Source organism: Siniperca chuatsi, linkage group LG1 (genome assembly GCF_020085105.1).
Source record: "Siniperca chuatsi isolate FFG_IHB_CAS linkage group LG1, ASM2008510v1, whole genome shotgun sequence".
In the NCBI taxonomy this organism is placed as follows: domain Eukaryota; kingdom Metazoa; phylum Chordata; class Actinopteri; order Centrarchiformes; family Sinipercidae; genus Siniperca; species Siniperca chuatsi.
In genome coordinates, this window is record NC_058042.1 from 9108823 (window position 1) to 9133157 (window position 24335).

Genomic DNA, 24335 nt, shown 5'->3' on the forward strand with positions numbered 1-24335 from the left:
GTATTGCATTATACAGAGAGGTGCTTCTCTTATTTAGTCTACCATCATTGATATAAATGGGGTGGACAAAGTAATAGAAACACCTGCCAGTATAACGCGACACAGTTCAACAGCACCAAACTACATCCTCCAAAATGATCACTCAGTTGAATCAACAAAAACTGAACATTATAACCTTCATGAAGATAGGATTTATTGCAGGACTGTTGTATTAGACTGCATCAGTTTTAGCTGATATGAATCCTGAATCCTCAAGACAACAAAATGTAAACCACAACGTGAGAAGCACTTAATACCTAATATATGTACTGTATTAAGTCTGAATACAAATTAAAAAAAATCTGACCAAAGTACTTCGGAGCTGGACCTTGACAGTCTCCAGGCCTCGAGCCCCTTCCTCTCTTTCTTTGGCACTGAGTAACACCTTCAACTGCTCCTTCTGATTCAACAAAAAGAAAAACAAAGGCATGAGTGAGTCAAGCGAGAGTAACCCGATGCTTTCAGATGAATAAATGACGGCAAATACATTGGGGGTCTGAGCTCACTTCCAAGAATTTTATTTATTCATATTAAAATCATATCAAAAGGAATACAAACGCTTTAATTGAACTGACAGTTACTATTCCAAAATGCATTTAGATTGATATTTTTACATCTTTTAGAAATGCTCAGAAAATGCCTGCCACACACCATTTGTTAAGGACTTCTAGATAATGTGAACTGTTTTTAACTTTTAAACACTTAAACCAGATACCTATTAAATTATTTAGTGCTCTATAGTATGTGTTTTGTCACTACTGCAGGTGCTTCAAGTTCAAAAAGTTGTAACAGTAACAAAGGGCCTTAGTGAAGAAATATGGATCCAAATTGTCCTCCTGTGTTGCAAATATACCTGGCAGCAAACTGCAGCTAATGTCAAAGCTGCAGCAGAATAGAGAACGCAGGGAGATTTTTACATCCAAAGCAAGACTAAGCAATTCTAAAAGACAACACATCTCATCTGTAGGACAGTATATCTTTATGACACACGTATTTATACATTTGTCAAAATTTAAACTTTCAGTTGCAGTTTCTTTATATACAGTTGCAGCTTCATTCATTTAGTACTGTTAGCAATAGTTACTTATTTGTTTTAGTTTTTGATAAACTAGGAAGAGAAGAGTTCCATATCTCACTTAATTCACATCACTTAACAAGCAGCAACTTTAAGAAGAATGGGCCCCATTTGTGAAATATACAAGAGCAAACATCATAACTTGTGTACATTCACAAAGAAATTTGTGGAATTCATAGATTTTTCATTTTCATTGGTATTTCTTTCCCTACTTTCACAACAAGAGTAAGACAATGGAACAAACTTTTTTTTAAAAGATTTGTTTCAGGAAATTACAAAATTTTGATTTGCTACAGCACTTGACCTTGATTCCTGAATGTGTGGACTTGGTAGGATGTTATCCAGTGCTATTAAGTCACAACTGATTTCATTTCAGACTGCGCTACCTTCCTTTTCCTTTCCCTTCATTTCCACATGTAGAGTTGTGTGTTGATACAGCACAGCAACATCCTCCCAAGTCTTTCATTTGCTCTTACTGACTGCACTCATGACAGCTAATGCTGTATAGTAATGGCATGTTGATTATAATGTGCATCCAGTGTAAGATTCTTACAGGCAAATTTAAGAAAGAAAACAAATGAGAATGAGGCGCACAATGTCCAAGCTATGATTTTTGTTTCATACCTCTTTCTGAGTGTCTTCCACAGTTATCTTTTCCTGCAGATGAAAAAAAGAAAAAGAGATCAATTGAGGGATCGATAATTGACAAAATGCAGCTAAAATTAATTTGATTGTATTTCCTTGTTCTCCTGTGAATGGATATTGTTATGCAAGTTGAAGAATCTATTATGCTCATTGAATGGAGCATTTCAAAGTATGTTATTCTTTTCTTTTTTATTTATTTATTTTTTTTACATAATCAGTCAACATTAAAAGCCTGCTCTGCCTCCTCTGAAACACCTGCGGTTAGAAATTAAATTATTACACATTTCCTAAATCACGTATTACCTTTATTATCCTTGCAGAACTCGGGACTATGATATAAGGCCAAGAGAGCGTGACTCAGCTCAGCTTTTATTATTATATTTGCTTATATTCGTCAGCCAAACCTCTAGTAGGACCCTCAGATCTACCCACCCACAGAAAATCATGTGCACTGAAAAAACACAAGCCAATAATGAGGGAAAAGCATGCTTGGAGGGAATACTGTATTGTTTTGTCTAGCTCAGTAGTTGTTGTTTTGTTTACCTGTGTGAGCTGTTGCTGTAGCATGTTGACCTCATCTAACAGGGCTTTCTGCTCCTGGTGGTACTTCCTGAGACTTTCCTGCAGGGTCTCATTATGCCTCTCCAAGTCCTAAAACACACATCAGTACTTTATGGATATGGATATCTTGACGATTGATTTTGTCTTTGAATGCAGTGAATTCAAGCAAATACTCTTTGAATGCCATGAAAGTTGCTTACAAGTGTTAATGAAGGATGTGTTTGTGTGGAATAGGGAGGCTGAAGTTATACAGCACTTACATGTATGATCTGATCCCTTCTGTTAACCTCAGCTGCCTCTGATCTCTCCACTGAATGCTGCAGATAAGATAGGATCTTTTTTACACCCATGTTTTGAAGATATAACATTACCATAGGCTATGAAAGCATATGGAACAACTCTAACTTATAATCACTAGATGGCAGTCATGTACACCTGAGCAGCAGTGAGTACCTTACAGGTTCTGAAATATGAAGAGGCTGTACTAAACAACACCAAGTAAAAATAAGATGATTTGAAATGTGGAACAATGGGAAGAAAATGCAGAATCTTGAATGTGTTTTTACAACACAGGCTTCAATGTGTCTTAGCATTTGAATGCTGGACAGGAAGCATTCTGACGTGTTAAAGTCCACAATGGCTTTGGGATGCAAGCAACTTTGACCTTTGTCATCTTTTAACAAAGGGACTGTGGAAACAAAATGGCTACACAAATATCAGTCCATTGCTATCCCTTCATGTACACATGAAGGTCCTTTTAAATATGTAGTGTGGAGAATAATAACAGCTGCTCCTCACTATAAGTGCGGTTTAATGGATGATGTGAACATGTGAACTGAAGGCTGCAAAGTTACCTGTCGCTTCCACTGTTCTATCTTTGCAGCCTCTTTATCTGTAACAATGCGAGAAAACAGCAACAGATTTCATTTTTCCTTCCCCATGTTACCAAGATTTGAACAAAGTGTTCTTTGAAAACATGTTCAAGGAAAGGAATGCACACAAGGACAAAAGCAAATAAAAATATATCAGAGATATATGGAATGAGGAAATAATCATAAAACTCAAGACTATGGCTAAAAATATTGTGAGATATTAAAACTGATAAGTGTTGAAAACTGACAAAGATTAGAAAATATAAACACTTGGTAACCAACAGCACTAGCTACTACCGTCACATGTGTCAGACCGAAGTTTAAATTTCAAAAGCAATTATTTATTCGGTTGTTGTTCTGATGCTAATTATGCTCTTCTTGTATTTATTCTAAACAAGTGGCTACAGGATTCTTTTATATTCAGTCTCTGGTGGTATTTTGCCTTCTGACCTCTGGTGGCTTTGTCAAGGTAACTTTTGACCATCGCAACAAGCTCTGTGTTCTTGCTGAGGCGAGCATAGTGAAATGCATCGTGACCCAAGCCATCTACTGCCTTCACGTCAGCGCCACTCTTCAGCAACACCTCCACTGCATCCTTACAGCCATACTCGCAGCCCAGAATCAGCGCTGTCCTGAGGGGGTCAACAAAGACAGCTTATGAGCAAGAACATGCACAAACTAGCTATGAAACAATTGTGCCATTGAATATGAGGTTCTCAAATCAAAATATGGCAACAACAATTTACCATGTATTTTGTTCACTACTACTGCTGAATAATTCAATGCTGTCATTGTGGTAGCTGAGTTGATGTGTCCTTTTTTTGTCACAACATCTAGTTGTTTATTAAATTTTAAAGGACTGTTAAATAAGTCAGGCAAAACTTGTATTATACTGTTATGACTTTAAAAGTTATATTAAACTGAAAACAGGGAAGTAAGGTAAATGGCCTTTCAGAAATACTTCTATTTCCTAAATACATTTCTGATGTAATGTTCAAAGCAAGTACAGAATTTACAGTATTTTCTGTGACATGATATTAATGTCAGAAAGACTGTCGCTGCAAGGAAATCAACAAAAATGAAAATGTTTATCAACCTAGGCCATCTGTCAAAAGCTGTCTTTTGTAAGCAACACAGATGTCCATTTATTAAAATTGATATTTGCCAACCATACCAAAGACAAACACCATGAGGGGTGACGTCTTACTTGTTTTGTTTGTCTCGGAGGGTGATATCGGCCCCTCGCTCCAGCAGCAGCTGACAGATGCGTGGATGACACATCTGGGTTGCCAGCACCAGAGGTGTCCTGTCATCCTGGAGAAAAACCAAAGATATACACATAAATACACACAGGTACATCCATCCACAAAATCACAGTTACAACACAATACAGTCCTATACAGTCCAATTGAAAGAATCAATTTGTCTCTCACCACAAAGCAAAAAAGGCCAAGAGTAATCCAGAATAAAGCACTCACTCAAGGGACTAATGTGAGATTTAGTAAATCCATTTTTGTGCTTTTCTAACTGACCGTACATGCAGTTAACGACTGCCATTGACTAGGTAACAACCTTCAAGGAATAAGCAGATCAATATGCTTTTCTACAATGGTAACTGAACACAAGGAAAATGAATAATATATCTTAGAAGAGACCATTACAACACACTTGTGTGAGATGAAGTGAAAAATCTATTCTTACAAAATCACTGGCATTCACAGAAGCCCCGCTGTCACAGAGAAGTTTCACACTGGAGGAGCAGCCTGCCATGACTGTGGATAAAAAGAGTAGAAACAACTGCAATCCTTCCATCCCATTAACTACTGAAAAACACATGTACATCAAGTCTGCTCAAGCAGTAGCATGGATCTGAGTTTATATGTTGAAAAACGAATGGTGAAAAGCTAAACAAGTAATCAAGATATCACTTTTTCATTACTATGACAGGGTTTTTTGTTTAACATGTGTAATGTAGAAGACATTAAATATAGTAAAAGAGCTGTGGCTTGTCAGGGTTTTCATTTATTTCAAACAGAAGAGAGTAGAGTTTGGACTAGAGTAGATCACAAAAGAGTCAGTTCTAGAGTAGAGTAACGTCAGTTCGGGTGTAGAGTCAGTACTAGAGTAGCGTGGAGTGGAGTCAGTACTAGAGTGGAGTGGAGTAGAGTCTTACCAGCATCATGTAGAGCTGTTCTTCCTTGTAGGTCCACATTTCCAACTGGACAGTTGTGCTGTAAAATAACAAACACAGGTTGGCACAACAGGATCAACTGAAGCAAATTATTTTACTAGTGCTGCTCCCTGGATCTCTGTAGTACTAAATATATCTGTAAAATAATAAAGTACAACATTTATTATATACCTAAGAGCCCCACTTAAGAAAGTTCACTCAAACAACACACAGAGATTTAAAGGAAATCAGTAATTGTTTGACCACACACTGTATATTACAGGTCTGTTGCTAACATGGAATGATTTTCATGTAGTAGAGTATGATGACACACTGCCATTCTTTAAAGCACTAAAAGGCTTCAATCATAATTTTTTGCAAAGTAAATAATGAAGCTACTGGATATGATGCTGGATACTAGACCCGGCCTATTCAATTCGCGGCCTGTGGACCACATCCGGCACAGAAGCAACCTCTGAGTGGCCCAGCATACATAAATCTGATATATGACAAAATAAGTAAACTACATATATAGTGTATGGAAGTAGCGAGTGAGCCATCTCGCTTCCTTCTCATCTCTGTTGAGAGTTACACATGCGCAGTACCGATCGGGCAGGATGTTTACTGATGTAGCAAAACCGCCAATCATGTCTTTCACAAATAGACGTTTTCTCATGTGAGTTCTGACCACGCTTAGTAGCTTTTCAAAACATCTGGTTATTGACAGTCACAAGTAGGGAAGTGCTCTACTGAAAATATGTCTCTGTCAATACTGAAACGTAAATTTGACAATGAAAACCGTCAGTTTAACCCTGCCTGGTCTGGCAAGCATTTGTTTATTTTATCGCCATCTACAAACGGCTGCTAATTTTTTATTACATTCATTTGCATTTGTTTACAATTTGTCATTATCAAAATAAAAAAAAGGTATTAAATAGGCTGCTGAAAATGTCTGGCCCATCTACATTTTCTGGTTTTAAAATCTGGCCCAATTGAATTTGTAATTGAATAGTCCTGCACTAGTGATTGGCTATCTGCATTAAAGCCTATGTAGCCAATTCAAAAGGTCAAATATGACTGATTTTTCTAGGTGGACAATGAAGTTAGCTTGATTTAATTGTTGAGTATTTGATTGTTGAGTGTGGATTTTCAGTTACTCAAAGCTGTCTCAATGTCTCAAAATCATTTATTTCCACTGGTTGGCAGTGGAACCTGAGAGGTAACAGCAGGCAGGTCATATTAGGCTAAGTGGCGCTGTGCTGATATGCTTGTAACATCTCTACACAGTCAGCCAGCTGGTTGGACACCAGTGACTGTACCACTGTGGTGATGAGGGCCTGCTATGAAAGCCTTGAGGACTCAATGCTAACAGGGGCCTGATGTTGCTGGGTAAGCTTGCCAGAAAGCGCTGGTCCCCACTATAAAAACCCAACTCTCTCTAGCAACAAGGGCCAAAAATTAGCAGCACGCTCAAATGACAAAGCGAAGAGGGGTGGGGGTGGGGGTGGGGGGGTGTAGAGCGGCAATGGGAGCTGACAGTAGAGCATGGAGAGGGGGATATCCTATACCTTGAGGGTTTGGGCTGACGGAGGGAGATAGTGGAGGTGGTGGGTGTTGGCGTCCAGCTGCTATGTCTGGTGTGATGACGGCACCAAGAATGGACGGCAGGTTTGCAGGAGGGTACGCTTGTCAACACCACTGACAACCTCCTGCCAACAGCCATGACCTCGGTTAGATCACTGCCATGCGAGAGATGGGGGCAGGGAGAAGGGCTACATCGCTATGAGAGCACAATATTGCAGAGATAGCCCCCTCATTGTAAACACATAAATCCTCCAGTGGGTCATGGTGACTCAACAGGGCCTACTGTTGACCGATACGGAGTGGGCTCAGCTGCCAGAGCTGTTTGGCAATAATTATTTAAAGGAGCTGAAAGGGAAACTGCTCTGGCTGGCCAGTGACTGGGAAGCTGCTCTGTGGAACATACGTACAGCAGAGTGTGTAGAACAGATACACAACACACCAACATGAGCAACAAAAGAAAACTAAACCCTAAAATGCAAAGAACAACCAAATATGAGGCATTATCTTGCCATTTGGCACATTTTCTCACAGGAGTAAATATCAGTCAGGTACAAACAGTGTAGAGGACCACAGGGAGAACAAACACACTTTACCTGCAGGAGTTTCTGCACACACAGAGATTGTCCATTTCTTGAAGACAGATGAAGAGCATTTTTACCTGAAAGCGATAAACGCAGCAATCACAAAATCACTTCATCATGACAGGCGCCATTAAACAATATTATTCTGTGACAAGCAGCCAGTATAAAATCACTCTGTTGATCGTTCTGCTGATTCTGTGCCTGTACATGTGCCATTGCAGGACACAGCAAAACAGGCACCATGAGATCAATCAGTGCATCGCTCAGAGCGTGTCTCCGCCGGTAAAGCAGAGGTTTACCAAACCAGAGACCATGACTTTTAATCCTAATGAGTCAATTTGTGAGTCACAGCTTATCTGAATAGAGAGTTTGTACATCTATTACAATGGCTCACCAAGGAAAGATTATTAAATAATACAGTAATACTATACAATACAGAATATGTACCTGATTTTACATCAAGCCCATTTCTTATGTGTTGGGGCATTTATTCATTAATAATATTACTCAGTAGAGCCCTGACCAACCAGTAGGATTTACTAGTCCAAGGGCAAGTATTTGCACCTTCATCAGATTCCCATTTGGAAACGTATCCAAGTCCAAAATTTTACTGAAAACATATTTAGATGAAAATACATACAATAGCCTTTTTTGTTGTTGTGAAATTAGACCAGGAAGCTACTTCATTATTGCATCAAGAGTAATTGTAATTTGTTGTTTCCATCTGTGTCTCGCTGCCTGGACCTTTTGTTTATATTGTTTCTGAAAATAGGGATGGATCAGTTCATGTATCTTGCTCATTATTCAGCTTAATTTCATATCACAAATGAACACATTTGCTGCTGAGCAGAACAATGTATAGTAGAAAAAAAAAGAAACAGACCACTAATGAGACCAATTTTCTGCCCAACACATCCTCATTGTGGTCTGGCAATAAGTACCTTAATCTTCCTTAATTTGATAATGTGATAATGTGGAAATTTCATCACACCTATTGTATGCGAGACAGAGGCGCACAGTGTGTGTAATGTTTTTTCCATGATTAAAAATAAACCAAACTCTTGCCAAAGACTTTGCAGGTGATCCATGTCTAAATGAAACTCTGACAAAGAAACAGCGCTTCTCTGGTTGTTTACTTAGTAAACTTTCAAATGTTTGTGGCGTTGTTGAATTGTATTATGTTATACTGCGAGGTGTTTTTAGTTTACCCTGAATGATATAATGGGGGTGGACCAGGGTACTGATTTCATCCGTCTCACATCTGAACTTACCAGTGGAATCGGTTGCAGTGATATCAACATTGTGTCCCAGGATGAGATTGAGACAGTCTAGGTGTCCTCGAGTTGCAGCCAAATGAAACCTGAGAAACAAGGAGATATAGAGAAAAATTAAGAGAGGAAAACAGAGAGGGCATGAGACGGAGGGAGATGGCCAAAAGAGTAGACAGAACGCAGTAGAAGATGTCAAGTGAAAAAGTGATAGGGTGTAAAGAGAAGGGAGATGAGGGCGAAACAAGAGGGGCACTACAAACACACACCGGGCTCCTTGCTATCAGCAAGATCTGTATTCTCGAAGCAAATAACAAGAAACCTCAGGGTCTGTAATGACTCCATGGTAACCAAGAGCTACACAAACAGCATGTTCCTACTGTATCAGCTTCACTGTTGTATATGTGTGCACTGTCAAATGATAAAGAAAATTATAGAGTAAAAAAAGGTTGCACAAATATTAAAGCTTCTCTTTGCCATTTTTGTTTTCTGTGTCCCCCATTCTTTTTTGTCTGTGAAGGCTCGACCTTTGACACTATGCAAATTGAGGGAATATTATGTTGATAATGATAAGAGTTTAAGAATAACCTTACTATTACACAATAACAATATTCATGAGAGTTTTCCCTCTGTGTTCACTGTCTAGTTTGCATAATGTGATAAAAACTAAATGGCTTGCATGATAACAAACAGTAGGAGCTATTAGCCACATCACTGACCTAAATACTTTTTATTCATGAGTTTTTAGAGTTCATTCTTGTTTCAACTTGAAAACAGCAGTTGAAATCTTGAAACTCAACTTTTAAGCCAGGTCTTTCAAATGGTAAGAAAAAAGGACATTTGAATATCCACATTTCCATGTCAACTGGGCAAACTCCATCTGCTAATGAGGATCATATGATTCGATTGAAAGCCCCAGAACAGCTACCAAATGACCTTGAAATGCAACGTGTTTTATCAAAATTTTATTTAATCGCCACAAAGTTTGCATATTCTCTTGTTACTTGCCTACTCAATTAAGCAGTTTCCCCACTGCATGTGTTCGCCAACATGTCTTTAATCATCACTGTTGACTGGAAACATTCCTGTTTCCTTCTCTGATTTAACCCACAGCAGCACTGCCGCCACTAGCCATGAAGGTCTGCAAGCACTTGTGTGTAAACCAATCTCAGTCTGTCACCCATCAAGCCACATGAACCTGTTTATACACTAACCCCAATGTATCTGCCAAGGAGACAGCTAGGCTGTCACCTCAACACTAGTGTGGGTATTAAAAGCCGTGTTGATGGCCTGGAGATGCTGGTTCTCTGAGGAGCAGTGGAGGGTCGTGACCTCTCGGGGTGGACAGAAAGCAGACCAGAGCTATCCAAGTTAGGCAGATATAAGTGATGTGACTCGACAAGTTCATGAGCCACAACATTTTCCAGAGGGTAACTGAAGTATGGTTCTGAACGGAGTCAAAAGTACATAAATGCAAACTTGAACTGGGCCTCAGTGGATTTCCTCATGACTTTGTGACGAACAAGGAGTGGCGAGTTCTGTGACAGTGAGTGGCACGAACAGCTTCCAAGATGTTTCAGACCGAAAATCATGTGTTTGGAACTACATTATGACTATAAGCAACAGATCAAACACAAACAGATTTGATTTGAGGAGATTTAAAAATTAGACCTCCATAGTTAATAACTGTGGTCAGCTCAGCTGAGACTGCTAACAAAAGCTGAGAAACCAACAAAACAGCAAAATGTCTGACACTGATCAAACACAAAGAAGTGACCATGTCTCCTGCTGGAGACCTCAATAAACAGTTAGAGATGGATTTTGGGAGACTAATGGGTCTGGCTTTAAGAGAGAACATTCAGCTTTGTCATTTCATCTTTACACCTGCTCCTTGGGCGGCTTTCAGGTTGACAGCCTACAGGATATGGTTGCTATTTTAAGAGAGTGGACAGGGAAGAGTAAACCAGAGAGTACATGCTGGTAACTGAGCCATATATGATAATGTGTGTCTCTAGAAGGCAGTCAAACTGCCAAAATACTGTGGCAGCTTCAAATACTTCCTTGTTCTATAGATTACCAATCTCAAGGCAGATTAATGTCTTTGTCAGTTGATTTTGTACCATAACAAAATGAATGGCAAGGACAGTCTAGTGGTTAGGAAAAACACATACAAGAAATGCAAGTCGATAAAGACTTAAAGTATGTGTGCAGTGTTATAAAAACCTAATTGTCCTTTCAAGTCAAAAACAAAAGACGCATTTCCTCAGTCTGTTCTCAATCTGTCATAAAATCGGGCTCAACTTCATGCAGATCCAACTGTGAAACTCACAGCTCGCTATTGTTATTTTTAAAAGACACTTGAGCATAAAATTCATTACTGCTAATCCTGACAAACAATGGGCACGCAGCAGTATCTTTAGTCAGCGCCAGTTTCATGCTGCAGGGCCAAGAGAGTGCTCGTCTCGACTGGTGTGCTGTCATGTGGACTTCTTTTGCTGCTAAGCCCTCGTCAGCTAGCTATCACAACTGCACAGAATGAGCAGGTGTGATGGGTGGGCTTACCTCACTGGGATCCAGCTAATGTCATGGCAGTTTACTCAGCTGGAAGCCACGATAGAACAGTTAGAGCTGAATTCATTAGCTGAACACAGTGAGGCTAATCCAGGGCACACCAAATTATATATCAGGGGTAACAGTTTGTAATTAGTTTCCCCACAGAGGTCCATGATTACAAGGGGTCGCTATTCGACATTCCTTTGTTGGATTTTGCAGAGGCCAGGAAGCCATAGACATGCGCTGGTCTGTGTGTGGCCCACTGAACTAAAAGGAGACTTGCTGAGTTGCGATTGTGGTTCACTTTTGCTTTGGGTAGACTTGGCAAAAGCATGACCTCTTTCCATAAATGTTAAGGTGATGTGTTTTATAGTTAACTACTGTAGTTGTGGTCTGTCTGCCCCGCAGGGAAACACTAAATGATGAGCGTGACTGCGTTTGTGTACAGCCTCTACAGTCTTTTATTGCAAAATTGGCAGCCAAGGTTCTGGATTTAGTTCTGACAATTTCGAGCACCTTATTATGAGATCAGGCATTTATCAGGTTGTGTGTATAATTTTATTTACACGCATGTATACAATCATTGGTCTTTGCAATGGTGCCACAAGAGAATTTCAGACACTGCTGAAAATACTCGGCACCTTTGCTTCTGGGATCTGGTGCTCCATAGTTATATGCTTTAACAATGCCTTTGTCAAAATAAACCTGAAGCAAAGGTCAGAGACCAGTGACTTCTTCGTATATCTAGGATTAAACTGAGGGCGCCTGGCCTCCCAAAATGCTGGTGTTGGAGTCTGGTTTCATTTAGGACGAAAACAAAGTACCTACATCAGGTAGGTTCAACTTCAACAGTTCAATGCATTGTTTTCCCAGGGTGGCCCATTATCATCATTAATATGACCAAAATAAGGGTCTGTAAGAGATACCTGAAATATCTGTGGTCTTGGATGGTGAAGATGCAACATTAGAGAATTCCTTGTACATATTTCAGTCATGTTGACCTATTTTTTTCCAAATACCTTCAATTTCTTCCTATATTATCTTTCTGTTGACCCACTTCTTGTACTGAAACCTTGTGAAGAGTGTAAATCCAGCTCTTTGCAAAGCACAAAACCCCCCAAACCTGAGGTTCTCACTGTAAAATCCTACACTATAAAACATGGTCCTTCAAGATGTCAACTGATCCTGATAATAGCCTGCAGCTGCTCCTAAATGCATTACTTGGTGTTGTAAGCACCACAGTGGATCTGATCTGAATTTGCAGGGAGTCATTTCCTGTGGGGACTACATAAACAGCCTCTGGCCAATTTGGTAAAGCCTTCAGTGGCCACAAACATTCTTTATACCAACTCCCACACTGACCTCCAGTCAGATGGACACTAAAAGGGACATTTCTGGATAAAAAAATGGAGACACAATAATATGCAACTGCAATGCCTTTCATATGCAGGGCAGCTGGATGAAGGTTTAAGGTTGAAATACATAACAGGATTACCATAGCCATGGGAAATTTTGGAGGAAGGGGGATTGTTTTTTTGTTTGTTTTTTGAGGGTCATGTAGGGATACTTGACAGTGATGTCATAAAAGGAGGTAAGAGGTAAAACTAAGCGTAAAACCATTTGTAAAGGAGTTCCCATCTAAAGATGCTTTATCTGGGAAACAGGGTCAGGAATGTGTGGTGGGGAGACCACTACAATGTTTGGAATTTGTTATGCACAGCATTTTTAGATTTGCAAATATTCAAGAAGGCATGGTAGATAGTATCAATCAAGAGAAAACCAACATTAAGTAACAAAGTAAGTGGATGTAAGCACACAAAAGTTTTACTAATGTATATTCTGTACATGTTCAATTCTATATACAGTTCATGTCTTATTTCTATCTGTTTGTTGAAGGTGTGTTGTAGAAATTCACATCTCTTTGACTATGAATGTAAACATACTGGACATGGATGTGTGTGTGTGTCTGTATATAGATGTGTGTGTGTGTCCATGTTTACTCACGCAGAGCGTCCTTCCACGTCTAGCTTGGTGGGGATGATGCCCTTCTTGCTGAGAACAGCAGCTACCTTGTCCACCTCACCACGTTCCACCGCCTTCATCAGCCGATCATCATACTTGTTCCAGTCTGTGTTCTGACAATGATGATAGTGAATTATCAGACATACAGCATGTTTGACAGTATTTCCCAAACCAAATAGTTATACAAATAAATTACAAAATAAGTACTTAGTTCAACAGTAGAGAGTAATGCGTATTATTTGGTTTCCACTTTTTTAGTTGACTAATAAATGCAACAGTGACACGTGAATATGATGCGCAAAGTACATGTCAGACACAATAACAGACATAACGCAAATGTAATTTTTCCTTTTGTAGTACAATAACAGACTTCAGTTGATGCAGAATGTGCCAAGAATGTGCTGTACTGCAGTTTCGCTAAATCCCCCCATGAGTGATGGCCACAAAGCATGAGAACAGAGTAGTCTTAAGGCTTCTGGGAAGCATGGGGTGCCTTATAGTGGAGGTCAGAAATGAACAGAGAACACAAGCACAAATCATAACCTTAACTGAGATTCAAACACAAGCAATTTATATGAACATAGCAGCAATAACTGAAATTAAATAATAAAAAGATAATAATGCCATACATACATTACTTTGTCAACATGTAAAATATAGTGTAGTTATGAAGCAATTACTGAGTCACCAAATTGATCCACCAATAATAATTGTCCCAATTTCCCTGTTTGCCTCAGGAAGAATTCCTTCACTGCATTACCACTTTATTAAAGCACATCTTTCAGGTGATTCAATTTGTAGATCAAAGTGTAAGCACAGAAGAAACAGAAACCACAAATATAGCTTTTGGTGACAGACTGACAATGAATACCTACAAAGTGCATGGAGGTGCATTTCAGCCAGCGGCTCATCTTGGGTGAGTGGAGCTGGTCCTTGCACCGTGCTACTGAAAAGGTTGCCACTGTTCTGGTTTACAAAAGCAAAAATAAAAACAAATAAAAACAAAGCGTATAAAAAATTCCCCCAGTCTCTCAGTGCACTCAGCCAGTGAGTGCAACAAAATGAGATGAGAGGACAAAAGGGTGACAGTCTATATTGCAGTGGAGGGCTCAACCTCTGGAGTTTCCCTCACTCGAGGCAGAGAAGTTCATTTGGCTGGATTTTCTAAGCATTCCTATGTTGCCCATGGGCTCTGCCTGTAAGTTCATCACTGCACAGCAGTTTGGTTGATGGTTAAAAGGGAGGAGAAGGAGGAGTAAGAGGAGGAAGGAATGGAGGTGGAGAAGCAGTAGGGCCAGCCCTGCCAGCCCTGGGACCTGCCCTGGCCGGCAACTGCAACTCCTCCTCTGGGGGAAAAGTCAGCTCAGCCTGGCTACCTCTCACCTCCCCCAAGTGTCTTCCCCTCTTTTCACGCCTGTATCCTCAAACCTTCTGTTTAACTCAGTCTTCTTTTGTTTTGATACCCTTCCTCTTCTTCTTTGGACTGTTTTCTATCTGTAAAAAGCTGCAAGCTACTTGCTTGTCAAGTAGTAACTGAAGAGCTTCTCTCTTTGCCTCTTCTCTCCTCTATCAGTGGTCTCCAGTGTCTTCACCCCACCAAATGGCAAGTCCGTCAGGCTCAGTGGGGTAAATATGTGAGCTCTCCAAGGTTTAAAATATCACCCCCTCCCTTGTAAACAGCGGTGGTGCAGACAACCCTGTAGACTGGTTACCTCTTTATTTTTTGACCCTCCAACCTTTCTGTAGCGACTGATAGGAAGACAGGGGCTAAGAATACATTCTGGACATGCCTGCACCATGAGTAATGGCTTCAGTGTCTATCACCACTGCCAGCATGAAATAAGGCCAGCCAAAAAGACCTTGCTTACATTGCCACCCCCTACCATGCTCCCTGCTTGCCTCCATCTGAAAATATTAATGTCAGAGGGGGATTATGGTTTGCACATTTGAAATGGTCCTGGCACTGACCCTCACAGGACACTACTGGGCCAAATGCTGCTGTTAACCCATCCATCTAAAGAGGGTGGTGTGGCTCCAAAGCCCCCTGATCTTAGCAGCACGGTAGCAAGGTTAGATGTCAGCCTTTTTACAACCAGCTGTCTGAGACTGCGTCCTCACCAAAAACTACAACCACACTGCCTCTTCACTTACACTAACACCCACATGGTAAACACTGCAAAAGCCCAACTTTCACTTTTATTAGGTAAAACATCACAGGAGAAAAAAGCACAGAGACAGCAATCCAAGGACCAGTTTAATTTACACACTGCATCAGCTCCTTGTGGCTTCGTGTTACTGTCTGCTGCCAGACTGGCGTTAACAGAGTGGCACTGATAGCCACGAACATGCAAAAAGACCACCTCCACATGACATGTCATATGAAAAAATAGGTGTCAACTTACGAAAGCTGCTCACCCTAGCATAGAGACAAAGGCGCCAAAATGGCACCTAGCCATGCAGCATACTGCACATCGGTCACGTAAATATCTCACATGGGTGTTCTGGTGTGTGTGTATTTGTTTGGGAATCTGTTAATGTACTAGTTAATGATAGGGCTGTTAGCAAGCAAGAGTTGCCACTGCAGTAGTCATTCACTTTCAAGTAGAGCTGGTCGATACTAACACAATCAAATATCACGATAAGTTTTATAACTTGATCTTTATTATATTGATTATTGGTAGGCCTGTCACGATAACTACTTTTGTTGGACGATATATTGTCCCAGCAATGATTGCAATAAACTATTATCATCATTTTGAAGACATTTGCATGGCATTCCATTGCTTTCATTTGCAAGTATAGGGATTGTGTCAATTGCAGCAAGGGAGAGATAAGTTTATTTTAAATTACTGAGCTCAACAACATTTAATCTGAGCTGTGTGTAGGGCTAAAAGATATTCGAAACAAAAACATTTTAATATTTTAGTTTCTTTTGCAAAATATGTACATTGTGATTTTTTTCAAGTTTTAAACTTGTCCTTTTCCTTTCGGCTGTTCCCTTTCAGGGGTCGCCACAGCGAATCATGTGCCTCCATCTAACCCTGTCCTCTGCATCCTCTTCACTCACACCAATTAACTTCATGTCCTCTCTCACTACATCCATAAATCTCCTCTTTGGTCTTCCTCTAGACCTCCTGCCTGGCAAAAAAAATCACCAAATATTTGCAGTTTTTTAAAAATTTTTGTAGATTTATTTGCATAGGAAAAAAGGTAACTGCTTTGCTCTGTGCCATGTTTATTAAAACCAAAATATTTTGTTTCTCTTTAGTCTTTTTACTCATTTCAAAATTAGATGCAAAAAATCTACATTAGATGCCTTTTAGCATGTTTTGATTTCATTGTGCACTGAGCAAATCATGCAGCAGAGATACAGCAATGATCGCGATTGGTCATTTGATGTGCATCTGATTCCACAATAAATCATTGGAAAAGCAGGATTCCCTTACAGGTCAGCAGTAGGACATAGAAACAAGACTAAGAGTCTGCAGCTATACGAGCGGCTGTGTGAGGCTGTACTTCGGCCATACGGTGCTCTGAGCTAAATGCTACCATCTGAATGCTAACATGGTCACAATGACAATGCTTACGTATGTGTTGATGTTTAGCAGGAACAGTATAATGTTTCATCATAGTTTAGTGTGTTAGCATGCAAAGTTAGCATGCATTTTCTAAGTAGCACTAAATACAAAGTACAGCTGAGGTTAATGGGAATGTCATTGATTTTACAAGATGGTGGTTATGATGGTGCTAGATGAAAAGTTAAGGGATTACCAGATTACGTTACAACAATTCAAGTGTAACATGAATGTGTGTACCAAGTGTCAAGGCAATCCATCCAACAGTTGTCCAGATATTTCACTCAAAACCAAAAAATATCAATCTCATTGTGGTAAGGATTCATCTTTTGGGCCCCATGAATATCTGGACCGAATTTCATGGCAATGAAATTTTAAATTTTTTTTTTTAGATATTTCAGTCTCCACCAAAGTGGTAGACCAACATGACTAACCTTGCCATCCCTAGAGCCACGCTGTTAGTTTGGCTACAAAAATGAGAGGAGCCGTTCAACGCAGAGAAGTTATTTGTAATATTCTCAATTTGTGCACAAATGCAGGCACTAAGAGGCAAAAGGAACACAAACTGGTTTGACTAGCAACTTCCCCTGATTACATTGCATCCTCTGCAATGTGACTACTGAACATACAGTGTGCACACTGTGATGCTGAAACAATATTCAACCCCTCGTTTAGTGCAATTGAAACAAACATTACCTAAAGTTTCAATTTTAACAAAGTGACCTTAGGCACAAAACATCACCTGACACTGTATAAGCCAGGCTTAGGCCTCTCTATCTGTGGTAATACTTCAGTTAGAGACTTTTGTCATCTTCACTTCAGGTTTTCCCATCACTGCCTACAGGCTGTAACTCTTTCCAACACCTCAGTTTCCTGCCTCTCTCAGCCCTTGGCCAGACTAATGGCTCTCTAATGTCCTCACAAATTAAATCACCAGCAGGAAATATCTAACTCGTCATCTGATAACAGACTGAAGCCAAGACCAAAACATAAAGGTATACGCCAATATGTTAACTGATAGGCGTGTCAAATGCCATCTGTGAAGAGACATTATGTCATGAAATGCAAAACCTTTGAGATTTTATGAGCCTAGTGGATAGGTATTTGGAAGTGCAGACCTTTTGCAGTATTATTATTATTGTTTTATTACTTTAAATTAGGGATGAAAAGAATAAAATAAAAATTTTAACCTGATGTTGGTGCTAGTTTATCCTGAGTGGGGCATGAATGTGTGCATGAAATTTCATGGCGATCAGTACAATAATTGTTGAGACATTTCACTAAAAATCTAAAAATGTCACCCTCATAAAAGGTAAAGTCAGGGAATCATTAAAGTCAGAGGGTTTTCATCCTCTGGGGACCATAAATGTCTGTACAAAATTTCATGGCAGTCCATCCAGTAATAGTCTGGCCCAAAGTGGTGGACCAACCGACAGACCTTACATTACATCCCCAGAGCCATGCTGCTAGCATGGCTAATTAAAATGGTCACGTTTAGGAAAAATACTATATAAAATAGACTAGAGTTCTCAACAAATACTGGTACAGTGTTAACATAGGCCAAGTAGTATCGGAATAAAGAAAATGTTTGCTTCAATTAAAAACACAAAGAGGATGATGGCCATGTAAGGGCACCATTTAATTGATTACAATCACTACAATAAACATCACAACAAACACATATCACAACACTAAGCATTAAATCTTTACTTCTAGTTTATGAACAGGCCCAAACACGACACCAGTCATCTGTTTATATTTTTATCATTTATCCTCAGAGATACCTGTTTGTGACATTAAAATAGCTGCATGCTGTTTGAATATCTCAGTGACAACTTGATTTAGTGGTGCAATTTACCCTGGCAGGGAAAAGCCAAAACTCTAGCTGCATCAGTGTTAAAGAGAACCTTAAGAGCAAGCTCAAATACCAGAAACTGTGCCACAGAAATCTCTAGAAATTATGTGAGTCACAGCTGTTACCCAAGAAGGGGAATTAAATTACAAACAATGCTGGCCAGGGTGGTTATCCATTAAGAAACAAGTGAACACAAAAGAAAGAGGGGGGTATCTGGTTAGTGATTGCCTATAAAAACACATTTTATTTTCTAAGTCAGTCATTCCTAAAATTGTTGCTGATAAATACATTCAACTCCCTCCGTCCTACTGCCGCCTTCTCACAATCAACCGGGTTTTTCTGGGACTGCTAATAGCAGAAGCCGTTTTACTGCTGTTATAGCAGAAGCCCCCCCCCTCCAAAATCTGTGACCATAGACCTGCGCATGAAGTGGTGAACTGTGCAACTGTCTGGGCATGTAGAGTGTAAATGAAACCTCTCAGGGGCAGAAACAGGAAGGGTGGAGGAGGAGAGAAACAGTGAGAATATGTGAGGTGCACAAATGTGTAAACTGTACAGCTCTTTCATTTATAACATGTCGTCATATTGTACCTATTTTTTTAAATAATATTTTGTCACATTTTATATTTATGCTTCTTGACTTGCAGTACTTGCTTTATCTTTCTTTATATTTTCTACTCACTATGTTTATGTTATGCTCCAATATACAAAGGCAAATTCCTTGAATGTGAAAACCTACTTGGCAATAAACCTGATTCGGATTCTGAAGAACAAGTGGAGAGGTGAGAAAGTGAGAAGATACAGCATGCTTGCAGTCAACCTGCTGTTATGGGACAGGTAAACTGATGCTTCAGAGAGAAAGTCCCTCTTGGATCGGACCAAGCCCCCACTGATGGTTCAAGCCAGGTGTTCAGAGTAAAGTGGAACTCTGTTTTTGGTATGTACATGAGGTACTCGCTGCATATCTGGGTAGCTGCTAAACACAGGACCACTCTTGCTGGGCAGAGTGTAGACTGGATGCAGGAGGACAAACAGACTCGCCCTCTGGTGGTGAACAGAAAAATGAAAGGTCCAATTCACCAAAGTCTATTTGTATCCTGGGACACAGAGGAAAGGTTGACCAATGGTCGTCTTCAGTGTTGATTCTTTCTACACAGGAGAATCCCATCTCTCTTTGCATTGTCAATTCTTCAGTCAAACTACCATATGCTGTCTAGAGCGTTTGAAGCTAATTTATCTTATAAATTTACAAATTACTTACAAATTTAGGAGAATAAATTAAGGGGTCAGCATGGTCCCCGGGCCAAACTGTGAGCCATCCTCTCTGCAGCTTTGTGTGCCCTGCCAGCCACAATTATTGTGTAAATACTTGTAGGAGTCGCATTCTCATCCGTGTGGATCATCAATCATGGCCTTACAGTTATTAAATAATATTAATTTCACGCTGTAAGAAGAGTCAAATCGTGCCTGTTGACTGGTACGCAGCCTTTGAGAGAAGGAACACACAACTTTTTCTATATTACAAAACTACAAGAACTTAAATCCCTCAGAGTACAGTAAGGTCAATTCTTTGAAAAAAAAAAAAAAATAAATTCATGCAGTGTGTAAATCTGCCTAGAGCAGGCTGCCCTCTAAAACTGATAAAAGCTGATAACATAGGTCTGTTTTACTATACTTGAGTTAGGCCTGAGCCTGTTGAAATGAGAATAAAACCCATTTGGTAAAGTGGATTACTGGGAGTTTACTGGTGACCCTCTTAAGATATCCTTACTTGGGTTGCCCATCGATCCAACATGGTGACTAGTCAGTCCAGCTGCTGGGTCACACCATTTTAGATGACTTATGACCTAGAGGGCAAAGCTGTTCCTTGCTATTTTCTTCTACTTCCGACACTCGCTGCCAGGGCAGGAGATCAGTTTTCCAGTTGCCCAAACCTTATGAACTTTGCCCCTGCCAACTCCCCAGTAAAGACCGTCTCCACAGGATCATGAAAAACAGGAAGGCCATAATCTAGTTTCTGAAAGACAGTTCTAGAAAGACAAAGGTGTCATTCATAAGAGATATGTCAAACTAGCTCACTATCAGTTGTTGATATCTGAAAAAACTGATGTCTATTATTGAATCTGGACAAAGCCTCTCTTAAGGCAATGCTTTTTTATTTTTTAAATCTCTACTGCCTTTATCCCTAATGGAGTTGGGAGATTATATGTACCCCTAATGTGTTTTTCAGACCTTTAAACCTTATTGAAGAATTGTGTGAAGTTGCTAAAAAGACTTGTTTTATCTCAAAAGAGAGAAAACCTACATGTCTTCAAAGAGGGCTCCAAGGGGAAAACTTTGAAATTATTCTAAAAACAGTGCAGTAAGTGCACTGCATGTTTCTGAAGTCAGAATTATTAAGGTAAATATATAAGATGGAGTTCACTGAGACAACATGAAATTACAATACACAGAAGAAACTTGTGCATTTCATGGAAGGAGGATGAGCTTCCAATTTCAGAACATTAATAATCATCCATTTTAATTAAGCAAGCCTGTAATCTATTGCTCTATGTAATGGAAATGTAAGTTACATGACAACCCTGATATAAAGAAACAGCCGATAACATGCCACTTAAATTAAGAAACCAAAATTTCCACCTAACTGTAATAGATCCTTCCATTTTTAGCCATGCTTGGGGGCCATGGCTATAGGGATGTTGATCAGCCCACCAGTTTGGTCCAGACTGCAATATCTCAACATCTACTTGATGAATTGGCACAAAATTTTGTTCATTCATGGTTTCCAGGTGATGAATCCTAATGACTTTGGTGATCTGACTCCTCTAGCGCCACCATAAGGTTGACATTTTTGGTTTTTAGTAAAATGTCTCGACAGCTATTGGATGGTTTGCCATGAAATTTGGTACAGATATCCATAGTGCCCAAAGGATGGATTGCAACACCTTTAAAGATCCACTGACTTTTCTTCTAGTGCCATCATCAGGTCAAAATTTTAAAAAGATGTGCAATACTTATATATGACCAAATACCTGCAAAACTAATGACATTCCCATCAGCCTGAGCCATGCTTTGTGTTTAGTGCTAATTTGAAAATGTTAGCATGCTAACATGCTAAACTAAGATGGTGAACATTGTAAACATTAGACCTGCTAAACATCAGCATGTTAGCATTGTCACTAAGAGCATGTTAACATGCTGACATTAGCATTTAGCTCACAGAGCTGCTATCATGGCTTGTTCATTCCTGAATGCTCTGTCTAAATATAGTCAAAAAAACTAAAAAAGAAATGTTTCACAGAATCTTAGTCACGTGCGAGAAATTCTCAATTAATCAATTTCAAAACTATGTCGAACAAAAATTCCTGGAATTATTATTAAGGCACCAGTTCTGTTGCTTTGGTATGAGGTTAAAAGTACCCCTTTCCTGTAAAACGTCACCAGCTTAGCTGACACATTTTAATAGCCATCATTGAAATAACAATGTCCCAAAGCAGGGGAATTAAAAACAAGTAGAGATATGGGCTTTGGCTGTAGATGCCTGCTGGTATGGCTGATATTATTCCAGCTGGTCTGATGATGTGGAAATAAAAGAAAACAAAAAACAGGGCAGACAGAGAGCCGTGGGGCTATGAAATGATTTCCAATCAGCCAGTAAGGAACGGTTTAGGTCACTAATGCAGAAACACAACAGTAAATCAACAAGGAAGTTATTTTCTTAAAGAAAAAACACCATTAAAATTAGCAATTTCAGTGCCATGAGAAACAATAAGATAATACACACTAGAGAGAAGGAGAAACAGAGACACAGACAGAAAAACTGGAGTATCTACCACCTGTGTTTATACATGTGACAGTATTACTTTAATGTTATGTGGTTGAAGGAAGTATTGTGAAGAATGAAGGCTGTTGTTTTAATCTCACCTCAAGAAAATGATGAGACAATAATAGGGAAAACCCCACAGGAGTCTTTTGTCTTACATGCCTGTATTTGGTTAAATGAGGATCTCTTGGGGCATGCTGGTACTTGGAAACAAATACTGGTGATTATGCTTGTTTGGCCAGCCACTACAAGTCATCACACACACAGGCAGGGTGAGGAATGTGACTAGAGGGATGGTCAAATGGACTAGGCTTCGTAAAAACATGCATATACTTATAACTATTTCTCCATAGTCTTATGGAATGTATTAAACAATAGTTACTCAATGCCATAATATAACTTTAATTTGTTATGTGGTAACAAATCACTTTAGTCAGAGGTTACAAACTTTCCACAGCCACAATACAGTATGCCACCAGTTATGCAACACACTGCATACCAAACCTAATTAACAGATCCCATACACTCCCTTTTGCCAAATCTTATATGTAAATACATCTGATGAGCAAACTAAAACTATGTAAAGAAACACATTTATGTAATACAAATAAAAAATAATTAAAAGGGTAGAAAATGACATTTGAGCTGCTGTAGAGAATCTAGGAAAGCAATCCAATTCCTGAACATGTGACTCCCGTGGTGTGAGATAAAGATCAGGTAAATACAGAGCAGGTAGTAACTTGTCCTTTTGACAAGTCAAATGCTCCACCAATTCTTTACTATGACCAAGTTATGAGTAAGCAGGTCTTCGTGGAAAAGTCTCCTTCCACATCTCAAAATACCTTCAATATATGTGGACCTTTAGATAAAGCAGCAGACTGATAGTCACATCACCCTTTTTCTAATCAGCAACAAGAACATCACAGTCAACTCTCCTCAAAACTCTAAACAGAGCCAAGGCAGCCATGATAAACAGATATACTTTCCACATATTTAACAGCAATACAACATACATAAATAAAAATAAAGTCAACATAATATCTGTAGTAAATAAAATCATTGTTGGTATTTTGCTTTCCTTTTCACATCATGCAGTGGTGGTCAGGCCAAAAATGTTCTCTGTCTGTTAGAGTGCACAGAATAACAAGAACGGGGCATTTTTGTTCTTGGTTACTGTGACTGACTTCACAGCAGGTAATGGTAAAATAGAAAAGTGTTGTTAAAGCTGACTTCCTTTAAACTTTGAACATTAATTATTCATTACTCAGCTCTAGCAGACTGATGTGACACGGCTTAATAGGACAATGTTTCAAGGAATGGTTAACAAAGAGTGAAAAGCCTGAGAAACATCAAATAAGATTTGTCTAGCTGTCCAGTGATGACCTTTAGCCTGTAGACTACACTGAAGCCAGCAGTGGTGTCGAAAACAAAGTCACTAATTGGCACTTTTCTAATCGGCAGAAAGACAGAAACATACAAACACACACAGCTGGACGAGGCTTAGTCTAAGCCATTTCACAGCTGTTTGTCCCTCATCAGCAGAATCTTTGTGCTCCTGTTGCTCAGCATGCCTCACTGTAAGTGTGTGTGTGTGTGTCTGGGGGGGGGAAGATTGTCAGCTGATGTCAGCTGCAGCCCACCCAAAAATCAGTCAATAAGCTCAGCCCCCGCTCACATGCTAACCTCCCCCAACATCCAACATTGGTAATCTC

At 39.6% G+C, this 24335-nt stretch overlaps 1 protein-coding gene across 2 annotated transcripts in view; it reads right to left on the reverse strand.

Moving 5' to 3' along the window:
* uacab (uveal autoantigen with coiled-coil domains and ankyrin repeats b) overlaps window positions 1-24335 on the reverse strand; it is a 44357-nt gene that overhangs the window by 9034 nt on the left and 10988 nt on the right. The window contains exons 1-13 of one of the 2 annotated variants that reach the window (XM_044204527.1): window positions 14246-14972; window positions 13353-13483; window positions 8799-8887; window positions 7540-7604; window positions 5366-5423; window positions 4894-4964; window positions 4400-4506; window positions 3643-3824; window positions 3175-3212; window positions 2581-2637; window positions 2303-2410; window positions 1739-1771; window positions 347-439 (exon numbers count right to left, since the gene is read on the reverse strand). In XM_044204527.1, the coding sequence (XP_044060462.1) occupies window positions 347-439; window positions 1739-1771; window positions 2303-2410; window positions 2581-2637; window positions 3175-3212; window positions 3643-3824; window positions 4400-4506; window positions 4894-4964; window positions 5366-5423; window positions 7540-7604; window positions 8799-8887; window positions 13353-13483; window positions 14246-14281 (1068 nt within the window). In that variant the 5' untranslated portion in view covers window positions 14282-14972. Of the gene's footprint in view, window positions 1-346; window positions 440-1738; window positions 1772-2302; window positions 2411-2580; window positions 2638-3174; window positions 3213-3642; window positions 3825-4399; window positions 4507-4893; window positions 4965-5365; window positions 5424-7539; window positions 7605-8798; window positions 8888-13352; window positions 13484-14245; window positions 14973-24335 lie in introns of those variants that run through there. The other variant, XM_044203700.1, reaches the window with a different exon arrangement.